The sequence below is a fragment of the Oncorhynchus nerka genome, linkage group LG1 (assembly GCF_034236695.1).
Source record: "Oncorhynchus nerka isolate Pitt River linkage group LG1, Oner_Uvic_2.0, whole genome shotgun sequence".
Classification (NCBI taxonomy): Eukaryota; Metazoa; Chordata; class Actinopteri; order Salmoniformes; family Salmonidae; genus Oncorhynchus; species Oncorhynchus nerka.
In genome coordinates, this window is record NC_088396.1 from 56963882 (window position 1) to 56983983 (window position 20102).

General features: G+C 44.8%; 1 protein-coding gene across 1 annotated transcript in view; it reads right to left on the reverse strand.

The window, feature by feature from the left end:
* myo10l3 (myosin X, like 3) overlaps nt 1-20102 on the reverse strand; it is a 250853-nt gene that overhangs the window by 213351 nt on the left and 17400 nt on the right. The window contains exon 2 of the mRNA XM_065019717.1: nt 18513-18617. Within this exon, the coding sequence (XP_064875789.1) occupies nt 18513-18617 (105 nt within the window). The remainder of the gene's footprint in view (nt 1-18512; nt 18618-20102) is intronic.

Genomic DNA, 20102 nt, shown 5'->3' on the forward strand with positions numbered 1-20102 from the left:
AAGCCACACTAGGCTAGAGTAGAAGCCACACTAGGCTAGAGTAGAAGCCACACTAGGCTAGAGTAGAAGCCACACTAGGCTAGAGTAGAAGCCACACTAGGCTAGAGTAGAAGCCACACTAGGCTAGAATAGAAACCCACACTAGGCTAGAGTAGAAACCCCACGAGATTACAGTAGAAGCCACACGAGATTACAGTAGAAGCCACACGAGATTACAGTAGAAGCCACACGAGATTACAGTAGAAGCCACACGAGATTACAGTAGAAGCCACACGAGATTACAGTAGAAGCCACACGAGATTACAGTAGAAGCCACACGAGATTACAGTAGAAGCCACACGAGATTACAGTAGAAGCCACACGAGGCTAGATTACAGTAGAAGCCACACGAGGCTAGATTACAGTAGAAGCCACACGAGGCTAGATTACAGTAGAAGCCACACTAGGCTGGATTACAGTAGAAACCACACTAGGCCCCTCTGGGAAGTACAGTACAGTCTCACAACTCAATTTCTGGAGCAGATTAGAGGGGCAGGAGACTCGTCTTAATTTCTGGAGCAGATTAGAGGGGCAGGAGACTCGTCTTAATTTCTGGAGCAGATTAGAGGGGCAGGAGAATTGTCTTAATCTCTGGAGCAGATTAGAGGGGCAGGAGAATGTAGATTGTAGATTCTGCAAATCTCATTACTGTGGTATTCACAGCACATCTAATAACAGTAGTCAGCTGCTGATGCTAGTGAAAACCATGCTATTTCAGTACACACATAGCTGATGCTAGTGAAAACCATGCTATTTCAGTACACACATAGCTGATGCTAGTGAAAACCATGCTATTTCAGTACACACATATCTGATGCTAGTGAAAACCATGCTATTTCAGTACACATAGCTGGAGGGCAGGTAGTTTTCCCCCGGTGATGTGTTGGGAAGACGGCACCACCCTCTGGAGAGCTCTGCGGTTGCGAGCGGCGCAGTTGCCATACCAGGCGGTGATACATCCTGACAGGATGCTCTCAATGGGTGCATTTGTAAAAGTTTGTGAGGGTCTTAGGAGGCTTTAGAAATTAGGCCCCTGAGGTTGAAGAGATGCAATTGCGCCTTCACCACACCATTTCAGATTGTCCGTGATGTGTACACTGAGGAACTTTAAGCTTTCCAACTTCTCCAGTGCGGTCCCTTCGATGTGGATAGGGGGGCTGCTCCCTCTGCTGTTCCCTGAAGTCCACGAGCAGCTCCTTCGTTATGTTGAAGTTGAGGGAGAGGTTATTTTCCTGCCACCACTCCGCCAGGGTCCTGACCTCCTCCCTGTAGGCTGTCTTGTCATTGTTGTAATCAGGCCCACTACTGTTGTGCCGTCTGCAAACTTTATGATTGAGTTGGAGGCGTGCGTGGCCACGCAATCATGGGTGAACAGGGCGTACAGGAGGGGGCTGAGCACACACCCTTGTGGGGCCTCTGTGTTGAGGATCAGCGAAGGGGAGGTGTTGTTTCCTACCTTCACCACCTGGGGGCCTCCTGTCAGGAAGTCCATGACCCAGTCGCATAGGGCAGGGTTCTGAACCAGGGCCCGAAGAATGAGAGACCACGGTCCGTGGGAGCGGACCAGGTCGGTGGCACAGTGTTATCCTCAAAACGTGCGAAGGTGTTTAGCTTGCCGTTAATCTTCACTTTATTTTCACAGAATGTATCCACTATCATTTCTTATAACAATAACTTTTTAACAACAGAGTTGCAATTACTTACCAATTCCAGCTGCAAATTTCATTTCGACTCATCTGGCCTGGGCTCTTTCGGTAATTCTGACCCAATTTCCGGGGTCGCAAGAGGCAACGCCAGTGGAACAGGGGCAGGAGAGGAGTCCTGGAGAGATTAAGATGAAGGGAAAACCGGCCACCTCTTCCCTCCACTCACTTGATAATAAGATGGATGGCCTCTGATAGTGTGGGGGCGGTGCTTCGGAAAAAGTGGGTGGGGTTATATCCTGCCTGTTTGGCCTTGTCCGGGGGTATCGTCGGATGGGGCCACAGTGTCTCCTGACCCCTCCTGTCTCAGCCTCCAGTATTTATGCTGCAGTAGTTTGTGTGTCAGGGGGCTAGGGTCAGTCTGTTATATCTGGAGTATTTGTCCTGTCTTATCTGGTGTCCTGTGGGAATTTAAGTATGCTCTCTCTAACTCTCTCTCGGAGGACCTGAGCCCTAGGACCATGCCTCAGGACTACCTGGCATGAAGACTCCTTGCTGTCCCCAGTCCACCTGGCCGTGCTGCTGCTCCAGTTCCTACTGTTGTGCCTGTGGCTATGGAATCCTGACCTGTTCACCGGATGTGCTACCTGTCCCACACCTGCTGTTTTCAACTCTCTAGAGAGAGCAGGAGTGGTAGAGATACTCTGAATGATCGGCTATGAAAAGCCAACTGACATTTACTCCTGAGGTGCTGACTTGCTGCACCCTCGACAACCACTGTGATTATTATTATTTTACCCTGCTGGTCATCTATAAACATTTGAAAATCTTGGCCATGTTCTGTTATAATCTCTACCCGGCACAGCCAGAAGAGGACTGGCCACCCCACATAGCCTGGTTCCTCTCTAGGTTTCTTCCTAGGTTCCGGCCTTTCTAGGGAGTTTTTCCTAGCCACCGTGCTTCTACACCTGCATTGCTTGCGGTTTGGGGTTTTAGGCTGGGTTTCTGTACTGCACTTTGAGATATCAGCTGATGTAAGAAGGGCTTTATAAATACATTTGATCGTGGAATTGCTACCAACAGGACTTTCATAACTGCAATATTCTCTGCTTTTCTGAAACGTGGCCAGACAAGATGGCGATGGATTCTCCATTCACCAAGCGGACAGGACAGTTGAGTCGGAGAAATCGAAAGGACAGTTTTGCCTCTTCAACAACTGATGTGCTTATATGAGCGCAGTGGATGTCTCGACCCACTGTTCACCCATCTTGGAATACCTGATGGCCAAAAACCAGTCTACCTTCCCGAGGGAGTTTTCAGCTGGTATCGTGACTGTTGTATACATTCCACCTCAGGACAAGAAATAAAAAGCTGACACTTAAACTGCATGAGGATATAAATAAGCAGGAAAACATATCTGGAGGCTGCGTCGCCACTGGCGAATTTAACTGCGTTATTAAGACACAACCTCCAACACTTCTTCGCCACTAGGGGGCGATAGTCCTAGACCACCGTTACTCTACCCACAAGCAAGCATACAAGACCATCCCTTGTCCGCCATTCAGGAAATCAGAGCACGACTCCATACTCCTGCTTCCTGTTTACAAGCAGAAGCTCAAACAGAAAGTACCCGTGACTCGCTCCATTGAGTTAAGCTGTGACCATGTAAAGAAACTCAGTACATCAGCAGAGTTAGCCGTCACTACAACACACATGCTGTTCATATTTAGATCCACCCTCAGAACAGCACAGGCCTCCAGAAATAGCATGAAGCCTGGGGTATGGGTGAGGTGGACAGCTGGGGTACAGACCCTAGGAATGGGGACGGGATGGGGCAGGGGGTCATGGTCCTCTGGGCCAGCTCTGAAGGCCTGGAGATATGGAGCTGCAGTGCATGATTAGCTAAACATACCAAGAACAGTCCAAGTTCAAAAGCTAAACATATTTACAGTAAAAGGGCATCTTTCAAGAACAAACAGCAGCTGAACCCAAAGACTTCACCCACAGCCGACTGCCTTCCTCACTCAACAGGATATCCTTCAGACACAAAGGTTTCCCTCGAGGCCAACAGATAAGTTCTGCATGGCTTGAGGAGAGTCCAATCCTACTATTCTAATCACACAAACTGCTAATCACCGTACTGCTAATCACCGTACTGCTAATCACCGTACTGCTAATCACCGTACTGCGCTAATCACCGTACTGCGCTAATCACCGTACTGCGCTAATCACCGTACTGCGCTAATCACCGTACTGCGCTAATCACCGTACTGCTAATCACCGTACTGCTAATCACCGTACTGCTAATCATTACCTTCTGAAAAACCCTGCATAGATTAGCATACATTACAAGCTGGTCAGTGCTGGTCTGATGCTGGCCAGTGTTGGTCTGATGCTGGCCAGTGCTGATGCTGGTCAGTGTTGGTCTGATGCTGGTCAGTGTTGGTCTGATGCTGGTCAGTGTTGGTCAGTGTTGGTCTGATGCTGGCCAGTGTTGGTCTGATGCTGGCCAGTGCTGGTCTGATGCTGGCCAGTGCTGGTCTGATGCTGGCCAGTCCTGGTCTGATGCTGGCCAGTGCTGGTCTGATGCTGGTCAGTGCTGGTCTGATGCTGGTCAGTGCTGGTCTGATGCTGGTCAGTGCTGGTCTGATGCTGGTCAGTGCTGGTCTGATGCTGGCCAGTGCTGGTCTGATGCTGGTCAGTGTTGGTCTGATGCTGGCCAGTGTTGGTCTGATGCTGGCCAGTGCTGATGCTGGTCAGTGTTGGTCTGATGCTGGTCAGTGTTGGTCTGATGCTGGTCAGTGTTGGTCAGTGCTGGTCTGATGCTGGCCAGTGTTGGTCTGATGCTGGTCTGATGCTGGTCAGTGTTGGTCTGATGCTGGCCAGTGCTGGTCTGATGCTGGCCAGTGCTGGTCTGATGCTGGTCAGTGCTGGTCTGATGCTGGTCAGTGCTGGTCTGATGCTGGTCAGTGCTGGTCTGATGCTGGTCAGTGCTGGTCTGATGCTGGTCAGTGCTGGTCTGATGCTGGCCAGTGCTGGTCTGATGCTGGCCAGTGTTGGTCTGATGCTGGCCAGTGCTGGTCTGATGCTGGCCAGTGCTGGTCTGATGCTGGCCAGTGCTGGTCTGATGCTGGTCAGTGCTGGTCTGATGCTGGTCAGTGCTGGTCTGATGCTGGTCAGTGCTGGTCTGATGCTGGTCAGTGCTGGTCTGATGCTGGCCAGTGCTGGTCTGATGCTGGCCAGTGCTGGTCTGATGCTGGTCAGTGCTGGTCTGATGCTGGTCAGTGCTGGTCTGATGCTGGTCAGTGCTGGTCTGATGCTGGTCAGGGTTGGGCTGATGCTGGTCTGACCAGCATGGTCTAACTGGTTATGCTGGCATGGTGATCAGCATTCGCTGTGTTTTTGCTAGTGACCAGCTGTCGCTGTGTTATGGATGGACACTGATGACAAGCATACATCCTATTGGAATCCAGCCGGAGTCGATTCCCGCAATCTGCATTCAGAATGACTGGGCTACAAAGATGAATGGATGAGACTCCCTAAACCATCTAAACCGGAACAAAGATCTCAGTAACAGTTGCAATAAGTCCAACTGACAGATTGGATTCGTTTATAATTTTTTTTGTTACTTATCTTTGTGTAGCATAAGACAAATGTATTGATGAATTAAATCAACACTGGTATAGCGCACACCCCCGCAGCCCCCCCTGGAGACCAGGCTAGGGTATCCAGACGTTCATATCATCACACAGTCCTCCTCTCATACCGAGATTTACAGTATTAATGGTTTAGTAAACAAGGGGTTGCCACAAAACAAAAAGCCTAACAACCTTAACACAAGTAATAGAGAATATCCATGGAGGCAGCTAGCTAAATATTCTAACACAAACAAAAATAAACTAATTGCAAAAACAGGTAATCCAGCTCATAAAGTTATACATATATAGGTAGGCGCTACCAAATGGCATTTTTGGTGAGTTTGCACATTCAAATCTAATGTATTTATAAAGCCCTTCTTACATCAGCTGATATCTCAAAGTGCTGTATAGAAACCCGGCCTCAAACCCCAAACAGCAAGCAATGCAGGTGTAGAAGCACGTTTACAAGCCAATGTGAGCGAAATACATTGTGCAAATGAATAAAGCTTTGACGCATGCTTGTCTGAAGGAAGAACAGTTCTGGCTCTGAAGCAGCATATCTACATGCTGTGTGTCTGGAGTCGCTAGGACAACGGGCCTGCCTGCTCTGAGAAGAGGGGGAGGAGCAGACGGCTGGAGAACGGAGAGAAGAAAAACAAGGAAATGAAGGGAAAGGGGGATACCTAGTCAGTTATACAACTGAATGCATTCAACTGAAATGTGTCTTATGCATTTAACCCAACCCCTCTGAATCAGAGAGGTGCGGGGGGGGCTCAGGGATTCAGGGATACAGTAGGCTCAGGGATTCTGCCCAACGCTCTAACCACTAGGCTACCTGCCACCGAAGATAGTGGCCACTATACAGAAGTCAAAGCTCTCTGGATGAGTTCTCTCAAAACACAAAACTAACCTAATATGATGCCCAGTCACTTTATTAATTCAGCCACTTACTTAGATTAACTAGAAAGGTAAACTTAGGGGGTCGCGTTAACACAGAATTCTACTTTTTTCACATAGAAAAAAAAGAATAAAACAATAAATATTGTGCTGAATTTTGTAAATGCAGATGGATGTAAAATGCTTCTTATTGTACTTTCTGCCTCAGACTAATGTGTCACACCTTGTAGACTTGTTTCCAAGCTGCTGTGCGGTTTGTTTCTTACTTTGCTACCTGCCAACTTTACGTTTAAAAAAAAAACGTTTTAATGACCGTTTTATATTTTTATTTCGCCCCCCCCCTGCTCAACTTTTTCACTCTGGACGCTTTATCTGGACGTGGTTCTACAGGACCTCCACCAGCCAACCAGTAGTAACATTAACATGATGCTTTATCTGGACGTGGTTCGACAGGACCTCCACCAGCCAACCAGTAGTAACATTAACATGATGCTTTATCTGGACGTGGTTCTACAGGACCTCCACCAGCCAACCAGTAGTAACATTAACATGATGCTTTATCTGGACGTGGTTCTACAGGACCTCCACCAGCCAACCAGTAGTAACATTAACATGATGCTTTATCTAGACGTGGTTCGTCAGGACCTCCACCAGCCAACCAGTAGTAACATTAACATGATGCTTTATCTGGACGTGGTTCATCAGGACCTCCACCAGCCAACCAGTAGTAACATTAACATGATGCTTTATCTGGACGTGGTTCGACAGGACCTCCACCAGCCAACCAGTAGTAACATTAACATGATGCTTTATCTGGACGTGGTTCGACAGGACCTCCACCAGCCAACCAGTAGTAACATTAACATGATGCTTTATCTGGACGTGGTTCTACAGGACCTCCACCAGCCAACCAGTAGTAACATTAACATGATGCTTTATCTGGACGTGGTTCATCAGGACCTCCACCAGCCAACCAGTAGTAACATTAACATGATGCTTTATCTGGACGTGGTTCACCAGCCAACCAGGACCTCCACCAGCCAACCAGTAGTAACATTAACATGATGCTTTATCTGGACGTGGTTCTACAGGACCTCCACCAGCCAACCAGTAGTAACATTAACATGATGCTTTATCTGGACGTGGTTCTATCAGGACCTCCACCAGCCAACCAGTAGTAACATTAACATGATGCTTTATCAACATCAGGACCTCCACCAGCCAACCAGTAGTAACATTAACATGATGCTTTATCTGGACGTGGTTCATCAGGACCTCCACCAGCCAACCAGTAGTAACATTAACATGATGCTTTATCTGGACGTGGTTCGACAGGACCTCCACCAGCCAACCAGTAGTAACATTAACATGATGCTTTATCTGGACGTGGTTCGACAGGACCTCCACCAGCCAACCAGTAGTAACATTAACATGATGCTTTATCTGGACATGGTTCATCAGGACCTCCACCAGCCAACCAGTAGTAACATTAACATGATGCTTTATCTGGACGTGGTTCTACAGGACCTCCACCAGCCAACCAGTAGTAACATTAACATGATGCTTTATCTAGACGTGGTTCGTCAGGACCTCCACCAGCCAACCAGTAGTAACATTAACATGATGCTTTATCTGGATGTGGTTCTACAGGACCTCCACCAGCCAACCAGTAGTAACATTAACATGATGCTTTATCTGGACGTGGTTCTACAGGACCTCCACCAGCCAACCAGTAGTAACATTAACATGATGCTTTATCTGGACATGGTTAACATGATGCTTTATCAGGACCTCCACCAGCCAACCAGTAGTAACATTAACATGATGCTTTATCTGGACGTGGTTCGTCAAGACCTCCACCAGCCAACCAGTAGTAACATTAACATGATGCTTTATCTGGACGTGGTTCGTCAGGACCTCCACCAGCCAACCAGTAGTAACATTAACATGATGCTTTATCTGGACGTGGTTCGACAGGACCTCCACCAGCCAACCAGTAGTAACATTAACATGATGCTTTATCTGGACGTGGTTCGTCAGGACCTCCACCAGCCAACCAGTAGTAACATTAACATGATGCTTTATCTGGACATGGTTCTACAGGACCTCCACCAGCCAACCAGTAGTAACATTAACATGATGCTTTATCTGGACGTGGTTCTACAGGACCTCCACCAGCCAACCAGTAGTAACATTAACATGATGCTTTATCTGGACGTGGTTCATCAGGACCTCCACCAGCCAACCAGTAGTAACATTAACATGATGCTTTATCTGGACGTGGTTCTACAGGACCTCCACCAGCCAACCAGTAGTAACATTAACATGATGCTTTATCTGGACGTGGTTCTACAGGACCTCCACCAGCCAACCAGTAGTAACATTAACATGATGCTTTATCTGGACATGGTTCATCAGGACCTCCACCAGCCAACCAGTAGTAACATTAACATGATGCTTTATCTGGACGTGGTTCGTCAGGACCTCCACCAGCCAACCAGTAGTAACATTAACATGATGCTTTATCTGGACGTGGTTCTACAGGACCTCCACCAGCCAACCAGTAGTAACATTAACATGATGCTTTATCTGGACGTGGTTCATCAGGACCTCCACCAGCCAACCAGTAGTAACATTAACATGATGCTTTATCTGGATGTGGTTCTACAGGACCTCCACCAGCCAACCAGTAGTAACATTAACATGATGCTTTATCTGGACGTGGTTCTACAGGACCTCCACCAGCCAACCAGTAGTAACATTAACATGATGCTTTATCTGGACGTGGTTCGTCAGGACCTCCACCAGCCAACCAGTAGTAACATTAACATGATGCTTTATCTGGACATGGTTCGTCAGGACCTCCACCAGCCAACCAGTAGTAACATTAACATGATGCTTTATCTGGACATGGTTCTACAGGACCTCCACCAGCCAACCAGTAGTAACATTAACATGATGCCTTCTAATTGCAGTCGCTGTACTCATAATATACAGGAGAACGATCGCCTTATGGCGAGGATAGCTGTGCTACAAGCCCAGCTTCAGACGCAATCTTTAGGCAATAGGGTAATTTCAGTGTAGGAAAGGATGAAACAGCGTCTGTGTCACCAGAGCAATACAGAAATTTAATAAATTAACTGAGCAAACTAGAAACATTTCAATATATACATTTAAACATGATTTTAAAACAATTTAAATATAGTGTATAGAAATGTTGTGGGATTATAGTAGATGAAGAATCAATATTTTTTTGGATTGAGTATTTATTGGGTCATTATGCTAGTGTATTATGTATGTTTGTAATAGTGTGTTATATGTGAAAGTGTGTTTAGATCATAAATTGTATTTTAATGTTTAAGGACTCTTGGAAGATTAGTCCAAATGGGGACTAAAAGAGATCCAAATCAAATCAACCAGTAAGTACAGATGGTAACGTGTAAATCCTCTCGCACAGTCCCCGCAGCCGGACAACTTTCTCATTGCTTCTGGAGGGAAATGCTGTAGGAACGCTCAACCGGGGTCGCTCATTCAGCCGACAGAAACTTTTAACCGGTTTTCCCCATTAAGCAGCGAGTCGGAGTCAGAGGCCGAGCCTTCTCTTGTCTCTACTCCTCCCTTTACTGGTCTCTACTCCTCCCTTTACGGGGTCTGAGACGCCAAAGGCTCCCACCATTAGCTCTGACAAATTGAAAACTCTAGTCATTGGCGACTCCATTACCCGTAGTATTAGACTTAAAGCGAATCATCCAGCGATCATACACTGTTTACCCGGGGGCAGGGCTACCGACGTTAAGGCTAATCTGAAGATGGTGCTGGCTAACGCTAAAACTGGCGAGTGTAGAGAGTATAGGGATATTGTTATCCACGTCGGCACCAACGATGTTAGGATGAAACAGTCAGAGGTCACCAAGCGCAACATAGCTTCAGCGTGTAAATCAGCTAGAAAGATGTGTCGGCATCGAGTAATTGTCTCTGGCCCCCTCCCAGTTAGGGGGAGTGATGAGCTCTACAGCAGAGTCTCACAACTCAATCGCTGGTTGAAAACGTTTTTCTGCCCCTCCCAAAAGATAGAATTTGTAGATAATTGGCCTTCCTTCTGGGACTCACCCACAAACAGGACCAAGCCTGACCTGCTGAGGAGTGACGGACTCCATCCTAGCTGGAGGGGTGCTCTCATCTTATCTACCAACATAGACAGGGCTCTAACTCCCCTAGCTCCACAATGAGATTGCAGGCCAGGCAGCAGGCTCCCTGTCAGCCAGCCTACCAGCTTAGTGGAGTCTGCCACTAGCACAATCAGTGTAGTCAGCTCAGCTATCCCCATTGAGACCGTGTCTGTGCCTCGACCTAGGTTGGGCAAAACTAAACATGGCGGTGTTCGCCTTAGCAATCTCACTAGGATAAAGACCACCTCCATTCCTGTCATTACTGAAAGAGATCGTGATACCTCACATCTCAAAATAGGGCTACTTAATGTTAGATCCCTCACTTCCAAGGCAGTTATAGTCAATGAACTAATCACTGATCATAATCTTGATGTGATTGGCCTGACTGAAACATGGCTTAAGCCTGATGAATTGACTGTGTTAAATGAGGCCTCGCCTCCTGGTTACACTAGTGACCATATCCCCCATGCATCCCGCAAAGACGGAGGTGTTGCTAACATTTACGATAGCAAATTTAAAAATAAAACATTTGTCTTTTGAGCTTCTAGGCAGCCTACTCAATCACTTTTTATAACTACTGTTTACAGGCCTCCTGGGCCATATACACCGTTCCTCACTGACTTCCCTGAATTCCTATCGGACCTTGTAGTCATGGAAGATAATATTCTAGTTTTTGGTGACTTTAATATTCAAATGGAAATGTCCACAGACCCACTCCAAAAGGCCTTCGGAGCCATCATCGACTCCATGGGTTTTGTCCACCGTGTCTCTGGACCTACTCACTGCCACAGTCATACTCTGGACCTAGTTTTGTCCCATGGATCTCTGTTGTGGATCTTAATGTTTTTCCTCATAATCCTGGACTATCGGACCACCATTTTATTACGTTTGCAATCGCAACAAATAATCTGCTCAGAACCCAACCAAGAATCATCAAAAGCTGTGCTATAAATTCTCGGACGACACAAAGATTCCTAGATGCCCTTCCAGACTCCCTCCGCCTACCCAAGGACGTCAGAGTACAAAAATCAGTTAACCACCTAACTGAGGAACTCAATTTAACCTTGCGCAATACCCTAGATGCAGTCGCAACCCTAAAAACATTTGTCATAATAAACTAGCTCCCTGGTATACAGAAAATACCCAAGCCCTGAGCAAGCTTCCAGAAAATTGGAACGGAAATGGCGCTACACCAAACTGGAAGTCTTCTGACTAGCTTGGAAAGACAGTACCGTGCAGTACCGAAGAGCCCTTACTGCTGCTCGTTCATCCTATTTTTTCAAACTTAATTGAGGAAAATCCTACATTTATTTTTGATACGGTCGCAAAGCTAACTAAAAAGTAGCATTCCCCAAGAGAGGATGGCTTTCACTTCAGCAGTGATAAATTCATGAACTTCTTTGAGGAAAAGATAATGAAAGCAAATTACGGACTCCTCTTTAAATCTACATATTCTTTGTCCTGAGACTGCCAGGACCTAGGATCAAGGGAGACAAGTGTTTTAATACTATATCTCTTGACACATTAGTGAAAATAGTCATGGCATCTAAACCTTCAAGCTGCATACTGGACCCTATTCCAACTAAACTACTGAAAGAGCTGCTTCCTGTGCTTGGCCCTCCTATGTTGAACATAATAAACATCTCTCTATCCACCGGATGTGTACCAAACGTGGCAGTAATAAAGCCTCTCTTGAAAAAGCCAAAACTTGACTGAGAATTTATTTTAATTTTTTTTAAACGTTCTATATTGAATATCCCATTTCTCTCAAAAATGTTAGAAAAGGCTGATGCGCAGCAACTCACTGCCTTCCTGAAGACAAACAATGTATATGAAAAGCTTCAGTCTGGTTTTAGACCCCATCATAGCACTGAGACTGCACTTGTGAAGGTGGTAAATTACCTTTTAGTGGAGTCAGACCGAGGCTCTGCATCTGTCCTTGTGCTCCTAGACCTTTTGATACCATCGATCACCACATTCTTTTGGAGAGATTGGAAACCCAAATTGGTCTACACAGACAAGTTCTGGCCTGGTTTAGATCTTATCTGTGGGAAAGATATCAGTTTGTCTCGGGGGATGGTTTGTCCTCTGACAAATCAACTGTAAATGTTGGTGTTCCTCAAGGCTCTGTTTTAGGACCACTATTGTTTTCTCTATTTTACCTCTTGGTGATGTCATTCGAAAACATAATGTAAACTTTCACTGCTATGCGGATGATACATTCAATGAAACATGGTGAAGCCCCAAAATTGAACTCCCTGGAAGCCTGTGTTTCAGACATAAGGAAGTGGATGGCTGCAAATGTTCTGCAAATGTTCTACTTTTAAACTCGGACAAAACAGAGATGCTTGTTCTAGGTCCCAAGAAACAAAGAGATCTTCTGTTGAATCTGACAATTAATCTTGATGGTTGTACAGTCATCTCAAATAAAACTGAAGGACCTCGGCGTTACTCTGGACCCTGATCTCTCTTTTGAAGAACATATCAAGACCATTTCAAGGACAGTTTTCTTCCATCTACATAACATTGCAAAAATCAGAAACCTTCTGTCCAAAAATGATGCAGAAAAATTAATCCATGCTTTTGTTACTTCTAGGTTAGACTACTGCAATGATCTACTTTCCGGCTACCCGGATAAAGCACTAAATAAACTTCAGTTAGCACTATGGCAACACGATGGCAACACCCACCCATAGCACGCGCTCCAGCAGGTGTATCTCACTGATCATCCCTAAAGCCAACACCTCATTTGGCCGCCTTTCGTTCCAGTTCTCTGCTGCCAGTGACTGGAACGAATTGCAAAAGTCACTGAAGTTGGAGACTTTTATCTCCCTCACCAACTTCAAACATCTGCTATCTGAGCAGCTAACCGATCGCTGCAGCTGTACATAGTCTATCGGTAAATAGCCCACCCAATTTCACCTACCTCATCCCCATAATGTTTATATTTATTTACTTTTCTGCTCTTTTGCACACCAATATCTCTACCTGTACATGACCATCTGATCATTTATCACTCCAGTGTTAATCTGCAAAATTGTAATTATTCGCCTACCTCCTAATGCCTTTTGCACACAATGTATATAGACTTTTTTTTTCTACTGTGTTATTGACTTGTTAATTGTTTACTCAATGTGTAACTCTGTGTTGTCTGTTCACACTGCTATGCTTTATCTTGGCCAGGTCGCAGTTGCAAATGAGAACCTGTTCTCAACTAGCCTACCTGGTTAAATAAAGGTGTTCTCAACTAGCCTACCTGGTTAAATAAAGGTGTTCTCAACTAGCCTACCTGGTTAAATAAAGGTGTTCTCAACTAGCCTACCTGGTTAAATAAAGGTGTTCTCAACTAGCCTACCTGGTTAAATAAAGGTGTTCTCAACTAGCCTACCTGGTTAAATAAAGGTGTTCTCAACTAGCCTACCTGGTTAAATAAAGGTGTTCTCAACCTGGTTAAATAGGTGTTCTCAACTAGCCTACCTGGTTAAATAAAGGTGTTCTCAACTAGCCTACCTGGTTAAATAAAGGTGTTCTCAACTAGCCTACCTGGTTAAATAAAGGTGTTCTCAACTAGCCTACCTGGTTAAATAAAGGTGTTCTCAACTAGCCTACCTGGTTAAATAAAGGTGTTCTCAACTAGCCTACCTGGTTAAATACAGGTGTTCTCAACTAGCCTACCTGGTTAAATAAAGGTGTTCTCAACTGGCCTACCTGGTTAAATAAAGGTGTTCTCAACTGGCCTACCTGGTTAAATAAAGGTGTTCTCAACTAGCCTACCTGGTTAAATAAAGGTGTTCTCAACTAGCCTACCTGGTTAAATAAAGGTGTTCTCAACTAGCCTACCTGGTTAAATAAAGGTGTTCTCAACTAGCCTACCTGGTTAAATAAAGGTGTTCTCAACTAGCCTACCTGGTTAAATAAAGGTGTTCTCAACTGGCCTACCTGGTTAAATAAAGGTGTTCTCAACTAGCCTACCTGGTTAAATAAAGGTGTTCTCAACTAGCCTACCTGGTTAAATAAAGGTGAAATAAAAATAATAAAATAAACTAGAATCTTGACTATAACCAACATTTATTATCATATTACTCACACAGTCGTCTCAAATAAGTGAAGGACCTCGGCGTTACTCTGGACCCTGATCTCTCTTTTGACGAACATATCAAGACATTTTCAAGGACAGCTTGAATCCATGCTTTTGTTACTTCTAGGTTAGACTACTTCAATGCTCTACTTTCTGGCTACCCGGATAAAGCACTAAATAAACTTCAGTTAGTGCTAAATACGGCTGCTAGAATCCTGACTAGAATCAAAACATTTGATCATATTACTCCAGTGCTAAGCCTCCCTACACTGGCTTCCTGTTAAGGCTAGGGCTGATTTCAAGGTTTTACTGCTAACCTACAAAGCATTACATGGGCTTGCTCCTACCTATCTCTCTGATTTGGTCCTGCCGTACATACCTACATGTACGCTACGGTCACAAGACGCAGGCCTCCTAATTGTCCCTAGAATTTCTAAGCAAACAGCTGGAGGCAGGGCTTTCTCCTATAGAGCTCCATTTTTATGGCATGGTCTGCCTATCGATGTGAGAGACGCAGACTCGGTCTCAACCTTTAAGTCTTTATTGAAGACTCATCTCTTCAGTGGGTCATATGATTGAGTGTAGTCTGGCCCAGGAGTGTGAAGGTGAACGGAAAGGCTCTGGAGCCACGAACCGCTCTTGCTGTCTCTGTCTGGCCGGTTCCCCTCTTTCCACTGGGATTCTCTGCCTCTAACCCTATTACAGGGGCTGAGTCACTGGCTTACTGGCTCTTACGTTCCCTAGGAGGGGTGCGTAATAATAGTTTGTGTCGGGGGGCTAGGGTCTGTTATATCTGGAGTATTTCTCCTGTCTTATCCGGTGTCCTGTGTGAATTTAAGTATGCTCTCTCTAATTCTCTCTCTCTGAGAACTTGAGCCCTAGGACTGATGACTCCTTGACCTGTTGCACCCACGACATCCACTGTGATTATTATTATTATTATTTTACCCTGCTGGTCATGTATGAACATTTGAACATCTTGGCCATGTTCTGTTATAATCTCTACCGGGCACAGTCAGAAGAGGCCACCCCTCATAGCCTGGTTCCTCTCTAGGTTTCGGCCTTTCTAGGTAGTTTTTCCTAGCCAACGGGCTTCTTCCTGCATTGCTTGCTGTTTTTGGGGTTTTAGGATGCGCGATGTACAAAAGTGAGTTAGTTGCTCTATTGAAACCAACAAAAAAAAAAAACACTTGACTTTCATTATAAAATGTGACCCCTGTCAATACACAGCTGGTCTCACCAGCTCTCATATTCTCCTGTCGTTTACAAACACCTGACTGTTCTGGGGAAAACGGTAAACGTCATAATGTCAAATCATGTGACATGAAGAAAGTAAACATATTTACATAAAAAGTATTTACAATTATTCAAAATGTATTAAGAAAAATAGTTTCAATTGAATTGAAAAACCATCCAATGGCTATTTCCAAATACCCCGGTATACTGCCCAAGCCTAGAGGGCCAACAGGGTCTTTTCTCTCAGCCACATTACAAAATGTGTAGAATAGCATGAGCTATAAAATGTGTAGAATAGCATGAGCTACAAAATGGCACATTCTCTCTTTACCCCATGGCAATGTGTGTATAATTGCAGGAAATTTGCTTTTCAAAACAGCAAAGTCGCTAAACTGAGGGACGCCACTGTAAATAAAAGTGAAAAAACACAGCTATTGAAGGAATCTATTTTTTAATTTTTTAAAAATCTACCTGGCATAGAGCATGCTGGGAAATGTGATAATGATGGGCGTGGTTTTTGCAGACCAGCAAAATTAGATTACTTGGGAGTCAATCTCGCTTGGGATTTAAAAGAGGTCGGCATACCCCTGGAGGTCGGGCCCCTCACCATTTGAAAATGTGACGCACACAAAATGTATGGTCACAGTTGTGTTTATTTATTATTATTATTATTTTTTTTTTAAGAAATGGTTTTATTATTTGAGAGCCAATAATTGTACTACTTTTACTTCCTTATTGTAGTCCCCCAGGTTTATGCATTAATATAACTTGTAACGGTGTTGGTACCATTAGGCGGAGGCAGCAGATCGGTTGGTTGGTGGCCTTTACAATGGTTATGGCCACACTTCCTCATTCTATTGACAGAACTTTTTTCTGAAGCTAATTTTCTCATCTCATCATTTCTTTTACAGATTTGTAATGTATAACTATGCAAAATATACCTTGTAAGATAACCCATGAAAGTTAGCAAAACATGTGATGTTTAAGGTTTTTTAAAAAGAAAGCTGTTTTTGTCCAAGGTAGATAATGTGTCCTCGTTATATGTTTAGAGGTTAACCTAACAAAATGGATGTTTTGGGGACTTTGAAGTTAGAAGATTTAGTTTGCAGTACTTAATGGTTAGAAAATTCACTAGCTAGCCTCATGCTAAGAGCTAGTTTAAATTTAGCTGTATGAAACTGAAGCCACATGTGGAATTTGCGTTCACCTTCAAAATAAAAGTCCAACTGAAAGTGATTAAAAACAGATCCAAATCATGTCATATTTGATCATGCTAAACAAGGTCAGAATGTAAATATAAATTCAACAAAAGTTGTCACAAAAAAAGTTTAAATGTGTTGAAATTGCACTGTGGATGTATTAGACCTCAGAATTATATTGGTGCATTCATAAAGAACTCTCAACTTTCCACATTTTGTTACCTTAGAGCCTTATTCTAAAATTGATTAAATAAAAAAATATCCTCAATCAATTGAATTTACCACAGGTTGACTCCAAGTTGTAGAAACATCTCAAAGATGATCAATGGAAAAAGGAAGCACCTGAGCTCAATTTAGAGTCTCATAAAGTCTGAATACTTATGTAAATATGGTGTTTATTTATTTATTTTTTAGAAGAAAAAAAATTATCTAAAAACCTGTTTTGACTTTGTCATTCTGGGGTATTGTGATGTCATCATGGGTTATTGTGATGTCATCATGAGGTATTGTGATGTCATCATGGGGTATTGTGATGTCATCATGGGGTATTGTGATGTCATCATGGGGTATTGTGTGTAGATTGATGAGGGAAAAATCTAAATCAATCCATTTCAGAATTAGGTTGTAATGTAACAAAATGTGGGAAAAGCCAAGGAGTCCGAATGCACCGTACTTATATGCACTGAGCAGCCTTACCTACGGGCCTTAGGTGATCAGCCTACTCAGTGACACCCACAGAACACTAATATCCATGGTCCTAAGATCCATACTTAAGGCTGTACACGGACCCCTGCTCAGATGAAACCTCTCTCCTGGATGAAACAATAATCACCACCTGTACTCCTGGCTGAGTGAGTTAATGTAAACACACCACTATTTATCTATTTCAATCTGTATACTGACTTGCCTTTTTAAAGAAATCCTGAACATGCTGAAAAAACTATATTGTGGCCCCACAAGTGTCTGTAGGCGATCCAGGGTAGAGGTCGACCTCTAATCCAGGGTCTTCAAAATCTGGACATAACTACTAGACATGTACAACAATTGTATTTATTTCACCTTTTCATGCTACACAAAGATAAATAACACATGTTGGTAAACTAACCTAATCTGCTAGGTGGACTTACTACACCTGTTGCTGAGATGTTAGACTACAGCTAGAAACCTAATCTGCTAGGTGGATTTACTACACCTGTTGCTGAGATGTTAGACTACAGCTAGAAACCTAATCTGCTAGGTGGATTTACTACACCTGTTGCTGAGATGTTAGACTACAGCTAGAAACCTAATCTGCTAGGTGGATTTACTACACCTGTTGCTGAGATGTTAGACTACAGCTAGAAACCTAATCTGCTAGGTGGATTTACTACACCTGTTGCTGAGATGTTAGACTACAGCTAGAAACCTAATCTGCTAGGTGGATTTACTACACCTGTTGCTGAGATGTTAGACTACAGCTAGAAACCTAATCTGCAAGGTGGACTTACTACACCTGTTGCTGAGATGTTACAGTCAACATAGGCCCTACAACACAGAGTAATTAGCCTGATGAAGACCATCTTGGTTAGTGAAGATAGTTTGGTGTGTCCCAGTACGTAGTTTGTCCTCCTTACCTTTCCGTAGTCGGTTGTAAGGACCAGGTATCCGTCGTCGTGGGAACAGGAGCTGACAGTAGTAGGGAGGAGCAGCTCTTTGTCCCGCAGCCAGACACGGGCCCCCTGAAACACAACGGAACATCAGCCTCTGGGAGCACAGAGGACATTACTAGAATCTGATGCCCCTGAATGTCAACAACTACTAGAATGTGTCAATGTCAAGGGCCACTTCAGCAGGGGCATGGCACCCCATACACATGCCATAAGACAAACATTCATTATTTCCCAATCCTGGTTCTACAGAATAGACACCAACATTTCAGAGAGAAAACATAAGCTAGAAAGATAGACGGTCTTCAACAGTATAAGTGACATTTGAATACAACAGACTGCCACCAGTCAGTCCCTGACTCAGGTTCTGACCAGTTGGAGAGGTCCTTGACACTTAGTCTCACAATCCTGCCACATAGCACAGCTTAGTCATTAGCCATACCGGGCTGGCAGGCTCAGAGCACAGGGCTGCAGTGTCATAGTGTCCACTGTGTTCTACTGAGGGCTGCAGTAACATAGTGTCCACTGTGTTCTACTGAGGGCTGCAGTACCATAGTGTCCACTGTGTTCTACTGAGGGCTGCAGCGTCATAGTGTCCACTGTGTTCTACTGAGGGCTGCAGTACCATAGTGTCCACTGTGTTCTACTGAGGGCTGCAGTAACATAGTGTCCACTGTGTTCTACTGAGGGCTGCAGTAACAGTGTCCACTGTGTTCTACTGAGGGAGGGCTGCAGCACCATAGTGTCCACTGTGTTCTACTGAGGGAGGGATGCAGCACCATAGTGTCCACTGTGTTCTACTGAGGGAGGGCTGCACTAACATAGTGTCCACTGTGTTCTACTGAGGGCTGCAGTAACATAGTGTCCACTGTGTTCTACTGAGGGAGGGGTGCAGTAACATAGTGTCCACTGTGTTCTACTGAGGGAGGGGTGCAGTAACATAGTAGAACACAGTGGACACTGAGGGAGGGCTGCAGCACCATAGTGTCCACTGTGTTCTACTGAGGGAGGGCTGCAGCACCATAGTGTCCACTGTGTTCTACTGAGGGAGGGATGCAGCACCATAGTGTCCACTGTGTTCTACTGAGGGAGGGCTGCACTAACATAGTGTCCACTGTGTTCTACTGAGGGCTGCAGTAACATAGTGTCCACTGTGTTCTACTGAGGGAGGGGTGCAGTAACATAGTAGAACACAGTGGACACTGAGGGAGGGGTGCAGTAACATAGTGTCCACTGTGTTCTACTGAGGGAGGGCTGCAGTAACAGTGTCCACTGTGTTCTACTGAGGGCTGCAGTAACAGTGTCCACTGTGCTCTACTGAGGGAGGGCTGCAGTACCATAGTGTCCACTGTGCTCTACTGAGGGAGGGCTGCAGTACCATAGTGTCCACTGTGTTCTACTGAGGGAGGGCTGCAGTACCATAGTGTCCACTGTGTTCTACTGAGGGCTGCAGTACCATAGTGTCCACTGTGTTCTACTGAGGGAGGGCTGCAGTAACATAGTGTCCACTGTGTTCTACTGAGGGAGGGCTGCAGTAACATAGTAGAACACAGTGGA